Source organism: Dromaius novaehollandiae, chromosome Z, assembly GCF_036370855.1.
Source record: "Dromaius novaehollandiae isolate bDroNov1 chromosome Z, bDroNov1.hap1, whole genome shotgun sequence".
Lineage (NCBI taxonomy): Eukaryota > Metazoa > Chordata > Aves > Casuariiformes > Dromaiidae > Dromaius > Dromaius novaehollandiae.
This window is the reverse complement of record NC_088132.1, coordinates 31,064,535-31,086,407: the sequence shown is the minus strand read 5'-3', so window position 1 is coordinate 31,086,407 and position 21,873 is coordinate 31,064,535. Positions and strand designations below refer to the sequence as shown.

At 38.0% G+C, this 21,873-nt stretch overlaps 1 protein-coding gene across 5 annotated transcripts in view; it reads left to right on the top strand.

The window, feature by feature from the left end:
• The first annotated feature begins 3,522 nt into the window (after positions 1-3,522).
• The window catches only part of LOC112978819 (Fanconi anemia group C protein), an 85,090-nt gene continuing 66,739 nt past the window's right edge, over positions 3,523-21,873 (top strand). The window contains exons 1-5 of one of the 5 annotated variants that reach the window (XM_026092555.2): positions 3,529-3,640; positions 14,088-14,184; positions 15,645-15,665; positions 18,913-19,086; positions 20,610-20,694. In XM_026092555.2, coding sequence (XP_025948340.2) covers positions 18,922-19,086; positions 20,610-20,694 — 250 coding nt within the window. In that variant the 5' untranslated portion in view covers positions 3,529-3,640; positions 14,088-14,184; positions 15,645-15,665; positions 18,913-18,921. Of the gene's footprint in view, positions 3,641-14,087; positions 14,185-15,644; positions 15,763-18,912; positions 19,087-20,609; positions 20,695-21,873 lie in introns of all 5 variants that reach the window. The other 4 variants (XM_026092554.2, XM_064501428.1, XM_064501427.1 and 1 more) reach the window with 4 other exon arrangements.

The following is a 21,873-nucleotide window of genomic DNA, read 5'->3' as shown; positions in this document are numbered from 1 at the left end:
GAACATACAAGTTGTGGAGGATTGAGAAATACCACGGGCACAGTGTTAGCAGATACTAAGAAAACTCCTAAGGTTTGTTTAAGGAGCATAAAATAGCACTGGCATATTCAGGGTCAATTTTTTAGACCCACACAGAGGCTCCCCAGCTAAAGACTCAATGGTATTTCTGTTGTAAAGAAACCAAACATTTTTATCTACCATTTGGGACAGAGAACTCAGCAAATTATACATATATTATACATATTAATATTGTAATATTAAAATATTATAATATTATACATATTGCAGTATTACGTATGTGAGGGTCATGTGCATTGATGAATTATATTTACCATGCACCTTTGAGTGCCTCACCTGCACTTTGTCCCATTAATCTATCTCCCCCAATATTTATTCTAAGATTCCAAACTTCTGAGCCACTTCAAACAGCTGGGGCTTCTTTTTTTTTTCAAAACCTGTCAAAGATGTATTTCCTTCTCTTCCCCCAACAGGGGAATTTTTCCTACCAAATTAATACTGTCCAAAAGACCAAATGGAAATATTTTGCCCTGAACCAAGGTGTACTGTGATATCTCATCAAGGTGCAAAGCTTAATGAGGGGCTTTTGCAACATATGCCAGGAAAGAGGAGATGGTTATGGTTCTAAAGGAACAGTCAGCAATTCCCTAATATTCGGAAGATCCTTGCCTAAATAGTCAAATTCTGAAGTCAGGGCATTCTTACCTATAGCAGCACTATATCTGGTGACTTTTAACAGTTTCAAATAATTTCTGGAAGTTGAGAAGATTTATAATTAGTAATTCTGTCTGAGACTAGGCAGCTGAATTAGCTACATATGTAGTACCTGCTACTACAGATCAAGGCTATGAAAAATAGCCCCAATATTTTTTAACACTCAAATGTTTTTCATTTATTAAATGTAGGAGGGTGGCAAACTGTATACAGAATATCTGAAGTAATGTAACACTTGTACTGGCAGTCATTTGATGTGTCCTACCTAATTCATTGTTCATATCACTGCCATTTATATTACGACTATTCAAAATGAGGATCATTTCAAAGGTTATCCTATTGGGTACTCTTTCTGCCAGTGGAGTTTGTACCTATTAGTCATTTGCTTTCATCTTTGCTTTTATATTTACTCCTATTTTTATACATCCGTCTACTATACCCTTTCCCATGATTTTCTTGTATGCCATTTTTTTCCCCCTTGATATATTTTTTACAGCTTCTGTTATATTATAATAATCTTGGGCCAAAGTCTGGGCGTGCATGAGAACTGGGATGTGGATTCTTGCATAGTTAGAAGAGAATGGCTCTGCCAATGGTATAAACATTAAGCTGACTAAAAAAGGCAGCATTTTACTACTCTGTGAGTACAGGATAGAAATAGACATTGGACAACAATAGAATATATTAAGTCAGAACCATGAAAAATGATGCTATCAGACTTCTTCCACTCAAGCTTCTTCCACTGTACCACAACAGTTATATGTTTCAGCACTGAAATAATTAATAACGTTGACATCTAAGGAAGTGTTAGCACAATTCATGGCAGAAAATAAATAAAAATTCTCCTGTGTTGCCATTTGAAAAGAAAGGGAAGGAGCAGAATGATTAAAGACTTGCATGAGTTATGAACTGGACTCACAGTGTGAATATGGGCGTTACACCCAATGCTCTGTGCTGTGTTCTGCAGATGTGCTGGATGTGTGGGAAACATCCCAGCCAGTTTGTGTTGGTGCACTGCCTGAGGTGCAATTGCTTTTTCTCAAAAAGTATTTTGAAACTTCCCTTTTAATTCATCGGGTGTTGCTTATTTGGTAAGACAAAATGAAAAGAAAGTAATTTAAGAAGTATTTACACAGGGAGATATTACTATACAGGGTAGGGCAAATTTGGCTTTGTACTGAGGGGATGTGTCTTATTTTAGAAAATTTAAAGCACTGGTGATCAAAAAAGATGACACAGTGCACAAAATCTGAATAGAAGAGTATGAATCATGAATAAGAGAAAAGAGTTTGGACATCAGCTGGATTGGGTAAATTGTGAAGAGAAAAAACACAACTTAGCTCTGCATCGGCTGTAGTCCTGTGTTTATACAGAGGACAAATCTTCTTGAACATTTACTATAAATTAGCCTGTTAATTCAGATTACTGATGTCAGTGGGATTTGATTTTAAATCCATCTGAAAAATTACATTCCAAGCTAGAGGAAAGATAGAAAAATTTTACTCTAGTGACTTTGTGCTTTCAAACAATTTGCTTTTTTTTTCTTTAGGCAGAATTACAGTCAGTAGCTCACTCTCCACAGCTCTTTCAAGGAAGAAATAAGGACAGAGTAGTACAAACATTAATATTTGGGAGGAGGGTGATGTTTCCTTAGGAAAGAAACAAACCATTTTAGGTGCTCCTAATACCTTCTCAAAAAGAGAGAGGGAAATATTGTAGCAATTTCCCACAAGCTCTTGGTTGGAAGCAGTTAATGCAGAAGCAGGAAAAAAAAATCACAAGTGGAAAAACCACAAGGATGAATATGGGAAGGAGCTGAGCGGATGAAGGAAAATAAGTGTATAAATTGGATAGGGAGTGAAGAACTGCAGTACTCAACAGTGCTAATGTAACCGAATATGTCTTTAGTTTATTTACTAATCAGATGCTTTTTAACAAACTGAGGGCAAGCATATTGAACCAAGTTGCACATTTCTTATTTTAGAAGCAGTGCAAATTTCAGCCATAGAAATCAAATATATTTGTAAACTCTTAGTTTATTTGAAGCAAAATTTCTCATCTACTAATATACTCATACTATCTGCATTGACGGCATTTTGGTGGAAAGGCTTGTTGATGTTGACAAAAGCCAGCAAGAGTTCAATAGGTTTTGCACTTAGGCTTAGACTGATCAGAGGAGGCAAACCCAGAGGATTTCATTCCTTCACGGTCAGAAACCAGAATGATGTCTCATGGAAAGCTGTATTCACCTGACCTTCGGAAACTGGATTAAAGCTCTTTCTTAGGTATAACATTGAACAATTCCTAACAGACTAATCACACCCATTGGGGGCCTGTCAAACGTCCTTGTTATTTTGATTCTCCTGTGGAATTACTTGTTCCCTTAATTGTATACATAGGATCAAAACTTGTTTTATTGTATTTCCTTTGAACTGCACAAAATGAATCCCCGACCTAACAGTTTTATGCACCACATTTTTTGAAATATAAGTAACAATAGCTTGGTTTCCAGTCACTAAGTGCACTTTGAGTCAGCCAGCTGTGAAGACTGATGAGGCTTTTGTTAAAGCTGCAACTTACGCCGAGGTCCCGTTAAAGTCCACTATGTGAGATGGGCAACTAAAACCGCGTGTGGCGGAGTCAGCTGCTGAGCTGGGCGCACTCGAGAAGGGCTGGCGGTTAATTAAGCTGAGGTAAATCAGCTCCGCGACTGACCCGTGCACACACGCTACCGGCCGCGCCACCCGCCCAACGGCTCCCCTCGCGCCCCGCCCCCGCGCGGCCGGGCGGCAGCGGCCGGCCTCCCTGCGCACGCGCGCGCGCCGCCCGGTGATAGGGCGGGCTCCCGCGGGCGCCCAGAGGCAGCGCGCGAAAATTCCAAACCCAGCGGCGCGAGCTCGGCGGCGGGGTGAGCCGCTGGGGAGGGGGCGGGGCCGCGGCCGCGGGGAGGGGTCCGCGCGCGCCCAGCCGTTACGGGCGGCGGGTGTTTCCCCCCCCCCCAAGTCTCCCTCGCGCAGCAGGGGCTCGGGGTGGCGCCTGAGCCAGCCGCGGCGGGGGGCGCTGCCCAGGGCCCCCGGCTGAGGCGGGGGGGAGCAGGGGGAGAGGCACTTCTGGCCCGCCGGTGCCGCGTCGGTGTCGCTGGCGCCGCGGGGACGGGGAGGTGGCGCGGGCAGGAGGGTCTGCGCATGCGCGGCCCTGCCGGGGGGGAGGGGGCGCGGGGAGGGGGCCGGGGGCGGCTTGGTGCTGCTCGCTGCGGGGCCCGCACCGGCTGGCGGGGCCGAGGTCGGCTCTGCCAGGCCGAAAGGACGTTTCCGAGCCGCTGCTAGAGATTTCGGGCTTTGCTGCCACTGTGCTTCATCCTCGCCTTAAACCCGAGAGCCTAGGGGAGTTATGCTTCCCCAAATAACCGTTCAGCTTGTTAATGCAAATGCCAGTTAGGCCGTTGACTCTCAGTGGTGGGCATGACTCGTGATAAAGGAAATGTATGGGGTCATGTGTTTAAAAATTCGCTTTACAGTCGACAGCTAATATTTGGTCGATGTTGGCTGGTATTGGAAAGAGAGAGACTTCCACATTTATGGTGTCTGCATCCTGCTATCCTCCTTTAATCCTAGGAACGGAGCAAGCGGGGCGGTGTGTCATTTTGTGGTGTGTGCATGACTTCAGCGCAACTGTAACACGTAGCTAGCTTCCTAAATGGTTTACGGAGAGAGCAAACAAGTAGTTTACAGCTTTGTTTCTGATTTAGCAGATGTGCCAACTTTTGTACTGTGCAATCTGACACTCGTAGACATCTGTTCTAGTGGAGGAACTCCTGTATGTATACAGTATGCTGTTAAGGATAGGTATGTAGCTGGCCTTTTATTTAAGGTAAAGGAATAGAGAAGACTAACTCCTCTTAAGTGTTGGGAGAAGTACCATTTTCGTTTGAGGTTTTGATTCATAAATGTAGATAGTGAATCCATTTCCTTCCGTTCTTCTCAGAGGTTTTTCCCAAAGCAGTAGCAATGAAATAATTGCCATTTTAGATGTGGAAGAATAACTAAGATGGATAGCAGTTATTGTGCTATGTCACAGTGATGAATCCTACGTTAGGTAGGGGGACAAAAATTTGTGGGACATAATGTTATAGTGTGACAGGCTTTTGAAAACGAGGAGGATCTTGAATTTGGGACTATGTGATTCATTATTATGTGATTACAATGGTTTGAAACATCTTTTCAAGTCAAAATCCTTGAATCTTTTTTGTAAAAGGAGAGCTTTCCTGCTTGTGGCTGTTATACCAAACAGCATTCAATTTCTTTTCTCTTTTACACTGATTATGTGCTGTATTTATGTTCATCCTTCCTTTGCCCAAGGCTGAAATGTTGTCTCATAAAATTCATCACCATAATCATGTTTCAAGTAAAACCTGAACTATAAGTATATTGCGAGCTACTGACAGGCGTATGAAAAACTTTTGTCCATGGAGCTTTCGGATTGCTGGAAAGCTCTCTCTTTACACTCTATTTGGTTACCGTTTTTTCCGTCTGTGTTGTACTGTCTCTTCATCTTGTGTGGATGTTTGTTCACCACTGCCATCTTTTGGATGGAAACAGGCCTGCTGCATGATTACGGTCCTTGTCCTCTAGTGGTTGGTTTGTAAAGAGAACATAAACTCTACCACACTTCTACCTCGCTGGAGACTTCTCTTTAGAGAATATGGCAATGGTTTAGTATGAGTCAGGAGCAAAGACTGACGATTATCTTTTGACTTATGTGCGTGGTTTTGATCATCGCTTCTGTGCTTTTTATTCCAGTTTCCCAAGGAAATCCGATCTATGTGATTGCACCAGCTTTCTGTCTTTTGGCTTCTAAGTATAGAACCTGTTGAACCCAATTTTAATGAAGTGTGAAAGCAAGTTTAGCGGTCTTAAAGATAATTGCATTCCTATATATATTTTCTAAAAAATAGATGCTGGGTCAAACAGAGAGGCTGAAATCTGTGCTGTTGTTGGGAGGAAGATGGGTGGAACCATGTTCCACATTCTCTTTGGCAGTAGTCATCTAGCTAGTCAGCACATGCACGTGGGCCAGCTGGCCCATGCGCACGTTGGGTTAGCCGCAGCACGCTGTCTGTTGGGCGAAAGCGTCCTGGGGACACCAGTGAGAGCTGGGATTTTTGAGGGTGGTGCTATGGAGAGTTCAAGCAACAAAAGGTATCCGTTTGTAGGTACTAGACAGAGTAGTCCTCCTGTTAATGGAGCAGCTTGTTTTATTTTATCACCCTTGTACACTCTCTGTACTCTCTTAAAGCATGATTTCTTTCTTTTTCCTTAAGCAGTATATTTCAGTATACTGACCTACAGTTGTGAAGGTGCTGTTTTTGACAAAGACCTCTTTTTAAAAGGTGGGAGATCCATTATGTAGCTCTAACAGTGGTTTCCTGAAAGTCATTTAGAAACTTTTGTAGTTCTTTGGTATACGTGAAATTGCTTTTGACATTTTTCAGGAAGCTACATATATTGTATGAGACTAACCCCAAATAAAAATCTTCAGTCTTAGAGTTATCAAACAAATTTTAGTTGATCAGTACAACATGTTTTGTACTAACCTGATATAAAAAAAAGTGTAAAAGAATGCCAGGCCGTAAAGATCTCGTTACATATATAAACAGTAGAACAGCTATAATAAATCAAGTAAAATCTCAAATTAAACAATTTAACCAAAGAGGGTATTCCCAGGCCTATTTTTGCAGTTAATGTTATCATAAATGACTGTCATTATTATTGATGTTGTTAAAGTGAAGACAAGCATACCATGTTCATTAAAAATCCATATTTTCTTTCATGTATCTTTAGAATTAAAAATTCCTTCCATCATGAAATTTGGTGGCACACCCCACCAACTTCTCAGACCATTTTAGGGGTAAATAGCTAATCTGCTTTTTAAGTTACAGGAATACAGAATATGTTGAGTATTTTCTCTTTAATGAGGACCAATAATTTTGTGGATATTGCAGAAGTATTTAAAAACTACTGAGGCTGGAGAGGCATAAGCTAGACTTTTACTTAGTTATACCTTCTAGTAGAGAAATAATATTTATTTTAGAATGGTTGTGACAAATGGTACGTGACGATCTTCATTTGGAATTGAATATTGCAATACAGAAACACTTGTGAATATTATATTATTAGTAAAGGAAGACATTAACACTGCTGTGATTTAAATCTTCTGAATTCACAATTTCTGTGTTACAGCTTCTTTAACATCTTTTCAAGAGTGGTTTTACTCTGAAGTATGTAATGGTAAAGGATGAACTCATGTGAAATTCACTTTATTTGCAAGAGGTTTCTATTGTTGTCATTTTTAACTGCCAACCTTGCATATGGTTTCAGGACTCTGACATAAAACTTCTGCCTTTTTTTTTGGTGCCATTTCAACTTGAATAGAAATTCTATGGGTAAACAATGCCTGGAATTATACTTGCACAAATCTATTAGTCATAAGTTGTACAGACATTATTGGAAGCAAAATCTGAAGATGGTCAACTTGCCTGAATGTAATCTGCACAGCATTAGTTATGGTGATCTGAGGAAATAAAGTCCACCAGGCTACTGTAGCACAAGAAACTTGGTGAATCTTTGAGAGGAACAGATTATTTTTACTTGCAAATGGAGTAAATCTGATTTTACCAGATGTGTACTTTGTGTTTGATTAAAAAATGTAGAAAGGTAGATTAATATTAAAGCTTAAAATTAGAGCAATACTAATCATGCTCCTGCAGAAGTGAAGCAGAACAGGCCTTGGAAAATGAAATTACTTCTTCAGTGTCTCATGTGGGACATGTCAGAAGTACGAATCAGACTCCTAGACCTCTGACTCTGGAGCCAAACTTCAGGGCTGTCCTTCCTCCCTACTAGTAGATTCACTAGACATGTTTATTTTATAAATCTAGATTAACTATGTGACAGTACTGAAATATTCCAAACAGTGACTGTAATAAAGTAATAAAAGTATCATAATATACAACTAAATTGACATATGTGAGTGTCCAGGAAATCTAGGCCAAGAGACATACCACTAGTTAATACTTTTTCCCTATGCTGTACATTAAAAGTTCTCATCTATCATCGACTGACCTGAATTCACAAGGAACTCCCTTCCATTAGAATACCAGAGCTATATAGCTTCGCTTTCATGCCAGCAGTGGCATTGTTAAATTGTGAGTTTTTCATTAATGTATGGGACAGAAATCTTACTGCCAACTCACAGGATCCAGTATTAGCACATTTAAAAAGTACATGGGCATGGAACATGCAGGAATAATTGAAAGTTCCCCAAATAAAAGGCCTCTTTGCTTTGAATGTCACTGGCTAGGTCTCCAGTCTAAATGCCCACATAGCTGATTGTTGCTGCAGTACCGGTTTGACTGAGTGAATCACTCAGAGCTCTTGCCCTGCATGTTTCTGAGGAAACTTATCTCTTCTTATTTGCAAAGAATGAATGGGCTAATTTAATGCCTGTGAATAGCATGAAACCTCGTCAATGGACTCAAGGGACAAGCGTCTGTGGGGGTATGTTAAAATAGTGTACAACAAAAAGGTGTAGATGTCATGAAGTTGTTTAATTCTTCTGAAGAATACATTTTGCTGTTTCTGTCAGATGGACTTCGTGCCATAAATACATCTTTATTCAGAAAATTTCATTCTGTGGATATATCTGTGTGTGAGGCATCAGGGAGAGAGGAGACAAAAGTATAAGTCTCCTTGGCAAGGTTTTACACCGAAGGGAAACTCATTCTTTCATTTGCAAAGTTGCGGCCATTGTATATGGACTATGTGAATGCTTTTCACAGAAATTCAGTAGCCTTAGCTGGCGCTAGTATAACTAAATTCCATGTTTACCTGCGCTTACTGGGCTGTCATTAGAATCCATATAAAAGTAATTAAGCATATGAAATTTGTAAAGAAAATAATCTCCATGTTTGCTGTGTGATCAGTATCTTTTTTTCTTCACCATTGAATAATAGATGATCTCTGAGCAAATCCTTGAGAAGCCGTGTTGCCTAACAGGCTAAAACATGCGAGATCTGTGTCTTGTTTCACTTTCTGCTATTTGTTCCCTGAGTGACCTTTGTCAAGTCATTTTGGGTGTTTGTTTCCTTACATTTAAAAAACATATCTAAAAACGCTTTAAGTTTGGATAGCTGATGAAAATTGCAGTGAAAGGTACATGGGTCATTAGTATAGTAAGTTTAAAGGTTCTTGAAAGAAAAAAAAATTCTAGTGTGTTTTGGAGAAAAGGAATTAGTATGAGCTTAGTATGAGCAAGACAGTTCTGTACACTGTATGGATAGTTCTGGATATCAGTACAGTAAACAGTATTTTACCTGATGTTCAGATACTTATGCTGAAGAGTTTGGACCATTGTCAGGGTCCAGTGCTGTCTGACCAGGTTCTTTTAGATATTTCACACACAGAGATGTTTATAACGTTTATATAAACATTTACTTTGAAGATATTTGAAGTTACACAGGATTTTTGATTTAGCAGAGTGATACAGCAATATACTGAAATCACAATACAAGTGCATACACTCAGCAAAAGATAGCAATTGCAATGTACACTTCAATCGCAATACCAATGTGATCCGCATTACCGGTCTCTATAACACGCTCACTGTCATAACGCTGGGCGTCCCCAGTGGCCAGGAAGGAATATGTGGGGTGAAGCCAGCTCAAGCCTGTTGCTCTCTTTGAAATTCCTTTGTCAGTTGTTCAGGTTTTATACTCGATGTTGGGCCAAGCCACGTATACACTTCTCCCATGCTGACCTCGCTAACTCAGGGAGGCATTCATGCTCTTGATAAACTTGGGAAGAAACATTTACACCAGCTGATCCGCTCAGCTGGGGTGTAGTCAGCTGATCCAGCCCTTTAGTGTTAACTCAGTACTGAATTTAAAAAAAAAGAAAGGCTGTAGTCATTTTACTCTGTCTGAAAAGTTCTTTTTTTAAAAAAAAAGAAAAAACAACCTTTTTGTTCTGTGTGTTTGTTTTTTAACATAAAACAAATTGAGTTTTTTGGAACCTGCTGCTTATTTGTAGCTGCTTATCTTCTCCACAGCCCAGCTGGAAGAAGATAATGTTCTGGTAGGATCTTCTTCTGAAGTTTTTTTTTTTTTTTTTTTTAATTGCTGTTAATTTTAATATGTATAGGTAGAAGTGAATGGTGTTCCTTGACTACCTAGTGCAAAGGCATATACTTTTTTTCTTTTTTGTTCCATATCAGGTCATATATGACTATTTTGAACAGAGGAATAATGTTATAACTCACTGTGTACAATTTAATATATGCCCTTCTCTTCTACTTATTCTTGGAAACCAGAGAATTAGTGCATTTTTGCTAATTGAAGAACTCAAAGTGAAAACTCTAAAAAGCAAGGAAGTGCCAAGGATTAATACACCCCCACCCCCCCACCCACCCCTTGCTGGTACCTCCAAGTACTGTAACTCTGGAAAGAGAGAAATGCCATATATTTCAGGGTGAAACTTTGAAACTATCTCTAGGCTAAGACTTTTGCAGAGGAATGAAATTTCAAGGCAATTATTTCTTTGTATGCCACTCAAGCAATATATAAATAAAAGTTAGTTGAGGAGGAGGTTCAATGGCAGGGGGAAGTCAAAGTAGTTGGTTTGGTGTATGTTCAGATCAGGTTGATGTTGTTGTTCTTTTTCTTTTTTTTTTTTTCCTTGAGGAAATCTTTTTCTGTAAAGAAGAGGGTGAAGAAGAAATGCTTTTAGAAACGTGAAGTTACAATAAGAATTTACAACTGTGAATTTAAGCTGGAAGAGAGTGACAAGCACATGTTAAAGTGTAACTGAGAAAATACAATTTATATTTGGTTTTTTTTAAAAAAAGAAGACTTTGCATCTAATTATAGTTCATTCATGTCTTTGCATTGGCTCAAATAAGAGTATGTGAGAAGGTGCTGTTTGCCGGGAGAGGGTGATGAGTTCATATCGGGTGACCCATGAGATTCTGCATGAAGCGTTAGGTGGCAGATTGGATTCTGGGAGGTGATACAAACAATACATTTCATCTAACAAGAATTTCCCGTTGCTGCTAATACCAATCTGACTTTGCTGGTGTTGCCAACTCTGTGGGGTTATGTGTGGATAAGGTTCCCAGCCTTCTGAATGCCCCCTGTGAAATCTAGGCTTTGCTGAGGCTAATGACGATTTTGCCGCTGATTTCAACATATTCAGATTTGTTCCTTACGCCGTAGCCTGCCAAAGAAGGTCTAAATTGTATAGCATATAAAATACTGATATTGGATGTCCATTCGCAATTGATCTGTGATATTACTAGCTAAACTAGTGTTAGCAGTGATTGGGCTTTTTGCAACGTATTAAAAATAAATTATTTTTATGTTCACAGATACTTCTCAGAGGCATTTCAGCAGTCTGCATTGTGTAGGCTGAACCAGGCCTAATTCCCCTTTCCAGAGCTGCATTTAATTTTTGTTTGCATTGTCCTCCTATCTCCATTTCTCTTTGTGTGGCCTTAATAGCAGCTGTTGCCCCAGAAGTCAGTTGGGAAAGAATTAGGCTGAGTGAAAAGGCTCTGTCCAGCAAAACAAATCTGAGAATATTTTAGCATTCATCTTCATTAGAGCCATACAAAAAAATCTTTATCCCTCAAGCAATAGAAAAGGTTGTCACATTAAAGGGACCTGATTGTTACCAAAATAATCTTGGACGGTTTGCAGTTTGGACTGTGTAAAAAGAAATAAGTACGTTTTTGCCTTACTGGGGAAATGCATTGAAAGGAGATGTTTTTTTTCCACCATTTCTGTAAGACTGTGAAGGCATGTACTTGTTTGCACTTCTGTTCATCATGTCCAGTGTGTCATTTCTAGCTTCTGCTACATTGTTTTACATATCATAAATTGTTGTTACCTTTGGAAATCTTGGTAGATTGCTGCGTTCTGATGAGAGATTAGCAATTCAGGTATAGAAGAAAAGCAAGTAGTTAAATGTTGAGCCAGAAGTCCCCTGATTCTTTCAAGTCTGGCTTCCGTTTTGGCACGCCATGTTGATCTGCTTTACATCAATGTGCACCAGTCAAACCTGGGATCTGCTCTCTTGCCTTGAAACAAATTTCCATTTTGTACATGCAGCTCATTCCTTGCCTAATAGTGTGGACAGCTTCACACGGGCCTTGCTGCGTTTGCTTTAGCTAGTTTTGAAGTTGGAATTCTGTTTTAGGACCCCGTACTGTATGGTGTTGTGTTGAACTGCGTAGAGCCTCCTGTCAGAGATGCAAATGTACTTTGCCTTATTGTCTGCTTTGTCCTGTTAAATGAAACCTATTCATTTTATACTCTTTTGACACTGGAATCTTCATTACTCTGTTGCTGAGTTGCTTCCAGAAGTGGCTTCCAATAGCTTGTGATCAGACTTTGTATTCGTTTTGCACCGAAAGACTAAGTAATCTGTTTTGGGGGCTGGCAGTTGCCTCTTTTGCCTATGGAAATGATAATTAATTGCCTCATTGACCTGTTAGGATTCATGATGGAGAACTAACAAGTAACATCTGTAAAACTGAGTGATATCATTTCTAAATATCTTTTGCATCTTTTACTGTTCCCTTGGGCAAGAGATACGAATTAGTATTAGATGTGCAGGGATATTATTTCTGCCCCTTTCCTTGAAGAAGGTTTTATTCACAGGCTCCACAAACGTGTCTGTCAGAGGTGAGATCTACTGTTGCAAGACAAGCCTGCCATTAGGACCAGAAAGTTTTAAAATCAATTTTTGTGTGAAGTATTTACTGTTATCAAGGTTTCCAAAAGGAAGGCTAATAAATAATACTTACTGGTCATAAAGCTCATGCTTCTCAGGACATCAGGTCTTTTCCAGTCCTGCAAGGTGACAGAGCACAAGCAGAAACTTCATTTTGCTGTTTGTGATGTTACTCAGATTTAAACCTTTGCAGGATATTTCACATGTACACTGTCTATAAGAATAGTCCTGGCAGTCACCACAGTCCCTTCAAGATGAAAATTGGGCTCCTTTTCCAGTGAGACGTGATAATATATTTCAGAAGGCAGATCTCACTGCGATTAAAATACTAATTCTGTGAGTAAATAGAGGAAACATTTCTCCTTCGATTCAGAGGAGCAATTTCCTTTCCCTAGGAGAACTGTCAATGCAGAGATTGAGATTATATCAGATTTTATATCTGCTTGACAACTATTAGTTTACTAAATTTTGCTTGTTTTCCAACCCACCTTAGCCAATGTTGTTTCCTTTTTTTTTGACAAGACTCTGTTCTTTTGGTTTTCTTTCCAGAGGAAGAGGGAGGAGATATTTGCATGCCATTTCTTTTAATTCAGAAAGTCTGTTTGTAGGCAGGCTGTTTTCTATCATAGTGGCACATTTGTGCTGTGAAAGATGTGTGGATGTTGGTGCAAAGAGGAATAGGCAAACTTGCAGTTATCTGGAAAGTTATTTTATTTAATAATCAACACTGCACATAAGTGTATTGTCCAGAATAGATATAAAAATTGCTCTCTAGTTTGTTTTGGACTCCGGGGCTGCCAGGAGTCTAGAATATAAATACATATAATATGCATCTAGTCTTAGCTACTCTTGAGCCTTTCTGAGGTTTCTAAAAATTATTCATTCTTTCCCTCAATAAATTTTTTCTGAATTTATTTCCTTGGGGATAGTAGTATATTATCTTTGAAGTGGGGAATAAAGAATGCTAGAAATATTACTACTTAAAAGAAAACTTAATATATGCTTCGTTAAGTCTTGGCAAGTATAAGGAGAGTTGTCAAGGTGACGATGAAAAATAGATTTGTGGGGAAAAAGATGAAGCAACCCAATAGATGTTTTATAGAGGAAAATAGTAAATGAGAAAATAGTGTCTTTGTTTCTGGATAATTACTACTTTTTTTTTTTTTTGGCATAACTATCATCCATTTGATAGTAAGTCTGTGGCGTGATTATCATCATCTTTAAAACTTGGAGAGAGGAAGTTGAGAGAGTCATCTTCTCTATCAGTGTATCAACCACATTATATCATAATTCAGTTGATGATTAACTAAGGGGCCAAAAGCATGGTATCTTTCGATTATAAAATATACTGGAGTGCTTACTGGAGTCTCCTAATATCCATCAGAGTAATAACAAACGTGCATTGAAAAGACTGTTCTGCTTTTATAAGTGTGACAGCCCTAAAAATCCTGTGGAATGTGGAATGTCTTTATATGCTCTGTTAGCTCAGCAGAGACCCGTTCTGGTTGGGGCCTTTGGACCCTGATGTCATATAAATATTTTAACTGGTTTTCTTTTCTCACAAGCTAGGGTTGCTGATAGGTATGGCTTGAGAGAGGAGATGGAGTAATGGAAAGTGATGTGTTCTTTTGGAGTGTGGAGCTACTTACCAGCAATTCAAGGAAAGGTATATGAATGAGAGTTTTATATCTTGAACACGAGGTCTTGTCACATTTGGAAACCTTGATGCTGACATAAAGCAATAATGTACCTAAATGATACCTCAGATCCTTCTACTTGAAGTGCTTTTATTTATTTAAAAAAATCATAGCTGAATTTATTACTCGTCCAATCTTTACTCTTGTAAGTATTTAGTAGTCATTTTTTGGCAATCCATTAAAGGTAGATTTGGGGACATTGAAAGCTGTAAAAGCCTTTTTTCAACTGAATTTTCTATGGCAGAAATTCTTTCTAAGGAGCTGTATGTTTTAGCAACTGCATATTTCCTTACTTTTTATTATTAGTGGGTCTATGTTTCAGAATTTGGAATAGTGAAGAAGTTACTGTGCTTTTACTGAGTTGTCTCTTACGGTTTTATTTAAAATGATTGCATTTCTGTGCTTGTAGAGGAAAAAACCGTACTCTTTTACTGCTTTACATGCTGGATGGAGGGATATTGTTTCATTTTCAGACCCTAGACAAGGAGATAGTTGTGAAAAAGTTTTCTGAAAACTTTGTTGGTGTCTCTTTGACCTTTTCAAATGTTTCATTCTCTACTGTAGATGAATAGTAAATGAGAGTGTTTCCTATGGAAGACTTTGACAGTGTGATATTTGTATATATGTGTTCAGCAGAATGTAGCTGTAACTTGGTTATTAAGTGGAGTGTGCTGGTATACTGTAGAGCTTTGCCTCAAGATGTGATAACAAAAGTTACTGACTAAAATGTTACATGTCAGACACTAATCCAGATAGCTCACTTGACAGAATAAAGCTAATCCATTCCTTGTTAGAAATGCTGCCTTCAGCTTCTGAAAGATGTAACAAATACCCTCACGCCTAAGCTCCGCAGGGTTCCCTGTGCCTGGAAGTACAAGAGCAAGGGTGTTTGACTGGCAGCTTCTGCGAGAGGAGCAATAGGACTCTTTCTTCCCCTGCTTTCTAGAAGTAAAAGATAGCTTAAGGCAATGCATAGTAAATCCAGCTTCTGAATTTCTGATATTCTTGCATAAATAGTCAAAAATAAGAGGCAATTTTTGATTGTGGCAGCTGAAACAAAAGGAATCACAACTAATGAAGAAAGTGGAAATGAACCTGAAAGAGCTTGGGAATATACTTGACAGTATGACAGGTCAAATTATGAATCAGGACTCTACTATCTATAGTTTCTATAGGCCTTTTTACATGTTTTGTACTTTACTGGAATCTAAATGTTAACTCTAAATTTAATTAACCAATGGTTTTATATTTCTTTCATTAATAAACTATATGTCTGTGATAGTTCTTGAGATGAAATCTGTGTGTTAGGCTTGGTATGTCATGTTTTTTTTAATTGTGTTATTTATACATTCAGTAATTTTACTGTATGCTTTCCAGTAGTGTTGAAGTAAAGACAGGATTAACTTTAAAATTGCTCTTTTGTTTCTAGGACTGGATGCTGTAGCATCAAGTAAGTACATAAGGAAAATTGCTATTTCACTGGAGGCTTCTGAAGAAAGCAAAGAAATAAATACAGCTTAAAAGCCATGCTTTTGCAAATAAAATAGGTGTGTAAAGTGTGAGTTTTCTTTTTCCCTGATTTTGTTTTAGTCTGGCATAAGCAAGGTTGTGAATCCAGCAAAATATTTATGTACGTTAAGTTAAGCATGTTCTTGATCAAGGATGGATTGAAGCATATTAACGTGCTAAACCAGGACCAACTGCCTATAGGAAAAACACAGAAATTTTCAGAAACGTTACTTTAATATGCTCTTTTGTTGATCTCAGTACATGTTTTATAAGAATGTGAACTGATAGTATCCCAAAACAGATAACGGCAATGACTCTACCACCACTGGATTGGCAAGAGTAGTTTATGTATAAAACCTTACAGAAATGATCAACCTTACCTTCTCTCCCTAAAAAGACCTACAACTAAGATTGTTGTTCGTGTCACTCTTGATGGTTTAGTTCTCAGTCTATGTACCACATTTTTATTACGGATATGCATTGTGAGTTATGTGCCCTCTTAATCATATAGACCACTTGCTCCTTATTTCTTATATTGTAGTCATTCTAAGGCAATTTTAGAAAACTATCAGAAAAATATCAGAAAAATATGCTTATTTGTCCTTTAATCTACTTTAGAAACTGGACAGAGAGCTGGTGTCTCTGTCTTTGTCCATGGACTTGTCCATGAATGAGTATTAGACTGTGGGTGAAACTTATAAATTTCTGAAATCTGTTTTGGGAGAATTGTGAGATACAGATGATCTGAAAGGAGCAAGTTCAGTATTGATTCTTTGGAAGGCAAGCTCTTACGTCAAGGATTTTTAAGGGGGGTGTGTGTGCATACGTGCAGCCCCTTTGCTTATGCTTTCATACATCATACAACTGTTTTATTTATGTGACTAGAACTCGTTCTGTAGACGAGATGGTACTTTGCTCATATCCAAGAGATTCAGCACAAGTATGTTAAGGGAATTAACTATCAGAAACTAAAAATAAACAAATGGATTTAGCAGTGCATTGAATATATAAATTTCTAAGACTTTCTCTTAAACTGTGTGTTGATGTTTCTCCTTTTTGTCGTAGTTAAGCAAGAATGTGCATCTCAATCTTTGACTGTTTTTCATCTAAGGAAATTGCTCTGGACTAGCTAAGGAGCTGCTAAGCAGTTGCTGTGGACCTGCAAGTTTATTTAGATGTAATTAAGAAGGGAGATAAAACACCTTCCTTATTGTGGAGCTGGGTTATCAGACTTCTGGAAAAAGACTATACTCGCCCTATGATTGTTGTGCCAGTGTGCATGTTGAAATGGTTATTGCATGTACCTTGTACAGGAGAAAAGCCTGTTTGATTTGCTTACCTGGGGATCCTCTGTTCAGTCTTCATTTCCCTCTGTGACTGGCTCAAATGCTCCCGTGTGTGGGGGGGGTTTTCTTTTGTTTGAACAACCATTCTGTTAGAACGCTTATTTTGTAATTATTCAGGGGGATTAATCTTATGTGCAGTTAAGAAACACGCTTATTAATTTATGCAGATTTGTAAGTCAAATTTCTGGGCATAACTTGTTCTTCACTTCTTTATTATGTGCCTGTGACAATAGTGAGTTTGATGGCTAATTGCAGCTGGATGTTTGACCTACGCCATTTACTAGAGTGCTATTGTGATGAAGTCTCATAGCTGATGTTTAATTCTTACTAGTTGAGGGATATCTAGAAAATCAGTAGGGTTTTGGCACTGCACAGATCCATTAAGAGTTCCACTGACAGCAACAGTTACAAATAGAAATGGGAGTATAATAAAGAATGCAGAAAGCACAGGCTTTACTTACGTTACTTTGATCAAGTTTAGAGCAAACATGCTTTGAACTCTGGCCAGCCAACTACCTTACCTTGTTTAAATGTTTTCTTGCTGGACAGGATCCAACTCATATAATAGCTGTGATTCATTATGGGGCATTTATTTATATATTCTGATTAGAAAATTTATTAATCTTAAGATTTTTATCTGGCTTGGATTAGCATGTTATTTAAGTGATGTGAATGTAAAGAGTTAATGAGAGCTGTATAAAGCAGGCTTGATTTGCAAGGCTAGTGCTTGGGTTGAGGTTTATTTTTTTTGGTCTATAGCTCCATGTCCATAGCTTACAAAAAACTGCAGAAGGTAAATATCCACCAACTTCAGTTGCTTCTACTAATGTCTGAATCTGCCTCCAAGTGGACACCAACCGATATCTGGAAACTGCTACCATATTTGGCCTTAATTGATGGTCATCTTTGTAGTCTTGGCAGAAAGGACAAAGACTGAATGGCTGAAGAGCTCATCTAGCCTGTCAGGTGTTTCTTTCAGACAGATTTAAAGGTTAATGTAGAGCCTGCTGCGCTGGTTCAAGATTTCAATATTGTGACTTGGCAATAATTCTGTTTCTTCTAGCACAGTTTTTTTTCAGTGAAGTATGTAACTAGGTATAGACTATATATCTTACAGAACTGGGTTATCAGTGATCTTGCACATGGTCATGTTTTATTTTTTCCCTCCTTTGTATGAAAATAAATAAAAAAAAATGCAGCTAAAATACTGAATTTATTAGTTTCCTTTAAGGAAAACTTGTTTGGCCAATTACAACATTACAGCCAATTACAAATGCAGAACTTAAAACAATTCCCCTGCTTTTCCCTCCCCCTCTCCCCAAAAAACCCTTGTCTTTTGAGCAAATCTTTTAATGCTTTAATTTACCTTGAAACAGGCATTTTCAGTTTTCCGTCATGCAAAGTGTTCCAAATACTTTTTTTCAAAAAATACCAGAAAAAAGAAAAATAATATTTCACAAAGAAAGCATTGCATTAATGTGTTTCTGCATACCCACGTGTGCGTGCTCACGTTATTTTAATATTCTTTGAATGAAATATTGGCGATGACAAATTCAGATAATAAAAGCCTGAGACCCAGCTGGGTGGCACATTCTGAGGTAATTTGCCAATCACTATGCCACCTTTGCTGCCTTGTCACGGGGGGGTTACTGTTTTGTCCTCTTATAATTAAAAAGCAAATTGACAGCCTGACTGAATGTGAACACAAAGGAGAAAACCTTCGTTCCTTCTCCCTTTCCCATCTGAGCACAAAAAATTAGCAGAAGTCCTTCCTCCCTCTCGCATTCTTGGTCTCAAGTCCGTGTTTAGATCCGCCTGATTGGGAGTTGCAATCTCTTTTAGGACTGTGGAATGGCCCAGGATACTGCAGTGCCTAAACTGAACTTCGAGTATTGGCTGGATAAGGCTACCGAGTGGGGACAAGCCACCACTCTGGAATCCCAGAAGGATGTGTGCCGTCACTTGCCCCAACTGCAGGAGTTTCTCCAGCAGATTTATGAGACTTTAAAACATATGGTAAGTAATTTAACAGGAAGAATGCACTGTTTTGAAGACAGCCTCAGAAACCATCTGAACCGTGTTTTGACAAAACCAGAAGCTAACAGTAGCAAAGAAGCTTGTGGTATTGACCTAATGTATTGCTGGATCAGAGAGGCAAATTGGGGAAACTGCCACAGGTAATGCAAACAGGAATGTGCTTCCTGTTTCCCTGATTTATTGTGAAGGCAGCTTTTTCTTCTTGATTGGTTATGTTGTCATGTGAGACTTCCCAGCCAATCCTGCAGCCTCCTTAAAAACCTCTTTAAAATAAACAAGAATTTGATTCTGGTTGTCAGGTCATAAATTGGATTATTTAAAGGCCTGAACATGCAAAATCGTAACTGATCCCTTAAATCTTAGAGAGTCTGCTGACATGCTAACCCCAGTGCTATGGCATACATAGTGAATTCTAGAAATATGGTCAGATCATTGGCATATGCTGCTGGCTGTTCTGTCAAGTAATTTAATTGTTGTCTGTACTCACTAGATTGCTTTTTCTTTTTTTTAATACGTTTTTGTTATTTACGTGTATACTGAAAAAGTCATGTTCAGGAAAACATATGTAGTCATTGTAGTTATCCTTAGAAATATGGTATTATGTTATGAGGTTGAGTGTTTATGAAAGTATTTCTTTTTAAATATTCTCTCAAGATTGAATTTTTCCTAAACTGAAATTTGAATTTTAAAATAAAAGATTGTCGGGTAGTGATGCTTTGTCCTTTGTGTGTATATCTGATGGAAAAGATATAATTAGACAGGGAAAAAAATATAATTAATGTTGCTACTTCAAGTAATCTGAGGTTTGGCTCGAAATGGACCTTGTGCATATGGCCCCAGAAAGTCTAGGGCTCGCCCCAAATGTGAGACAAATCTAAGGAATTTATTGCAGCAGCAGGAGATGGTTATCGTTCTTGCTACTTACACGTTATCTCAGCACAGTACCATTTTAAAAGCCTTCATTTATTAGACAGTAAAGCTACAAAAATGGAAAAATAAGACTGATTACACAGGATTGTATATAGACTACACTGCCTACTACTTTCATAGTGAAGCTGCTTTCTATTTTGTTAGAAGTTAAATGACAGTTTGCTGACTAGTCATTATGTCATTTAATTTAAAGAAAGCAAGCAAAAGCAACAGAAAGATACTTAGTTTTATGCCATAGCGTGTATTAATTTCTTCAGAAACTCTGTGACACAGCATATTAAAGCAATGAGGGGCAACAAAATATATTTTAACTGTGCTTTTGTTATCATAAAATTCTGTTTACAAATATACTTTTCCTATTATTCGAGGGGAATTTTTTTTCTACCATAGTTAAGTATTATTAGTTGAGGAAATTAGCTGATTTCAGGAAATTCTGAAGAGATTTTGCTTTCCAGAGCATTTCACAGCAAAATCATTGGGATTATAAGTTATCATTAACAATGCTCCTAACCTGCTTTTGAGGCACAGTATATTTATTATGTTTTTGTTTGTTTTTAATTTTTTTTTAACAGAATTCAATTGAGGCAATCCAGCAGTTCCCTTTAATTGGCCAGCTTCTAGGAAGGCTCTGTTGGAATCCTTTTGTTATAGGATATGGTGAGAACTTGTAATGATCTTTCTATAACAGTTCCTAAAATTTTATTGTCTAGAAAGTAGCAAAGTCCAACTTGATGTATACTTTGATTTTTATGTAAAAATGCTGCAGAGTTGTTACTATCAATAGTTGTCTATCTGTTATCCTCTAATTCTTTTTTTATTAAGTAAAATTTTGAGATAAAAGTTAGTACAATTATGTAAAATATGTGGCATTTGGCAGTCTTAAATTTACTTTTGATTCTAATTAATTTCAAGGATTATCTGCAGAATCTTGACTTGGGAGCAGTAGGCTTTAAACCTAATGAACTTTTACGTGCTTCATGATTTCTGATTTTTCTTTTTTTCTTTTCTTTTTTTTGAATTTCATTAATTTTATTTTTGTTAGGGCCTCAAAATGCATATCATCTACTGTTTCAGATTACTTTCAACAGAGATTTCTTCCAGTTACATAACAGAATATTCTATTATATATGTTAGCAAAGAAGAATTCCGTTTTCTGATACTTCTTTTGTTGTGTTTATTAATAGAAAGCTATGCTAAATTCATGATCGTTTGTTTTCATAGGTTTTATTCTGCATTTCTTTTTTTCCACCCCTTTTTAAATTAGTGAAAATGTAAATTAGATCAGAAAGCAAAACATTACAGTGGTAACATGGAAAGAAAAGGTATAAAAAATGAAGAGGCTCTTACTCTTAAAGTATGTGTGCGTGCACACGTGTATGTGATAACAAAGAGGAGGAAAGAAGTTAGGGACATAAAAAGTGGTGGGAAGTAGCGCACACTACCTGTGCTACATCATCAGCAATTCCAATACATACGCAGGGACTGAGATGTTGATAAATGGTTGAAGATCTACTGCTAAGCAGAAAATTACTTTTAAGTTACTCTTTTAGCCCCTAAAAGTATCTGTTTTCTTAAAATATTCTTTTGTCAGTATTCTACTACAACTACAAAAAAAGTTGCACTCTGTCTCCTCTGGTTCATTCTTCCTTTTGGGGAAATTCAGGAAAGGACTACTTTTGTGGTCTCCTGGAATGGCTTATTATAAGGTCAAGCACAGCATTAGGCTAAAGTGATTATGTGTCTTCTGGTTTGGATTTATCTTCTTCCAGCCAGGGCCAAGCACAGGCAGAATGAACATGTCTGTGAAGCACATGGTTGACATGCATTATGTCAGCA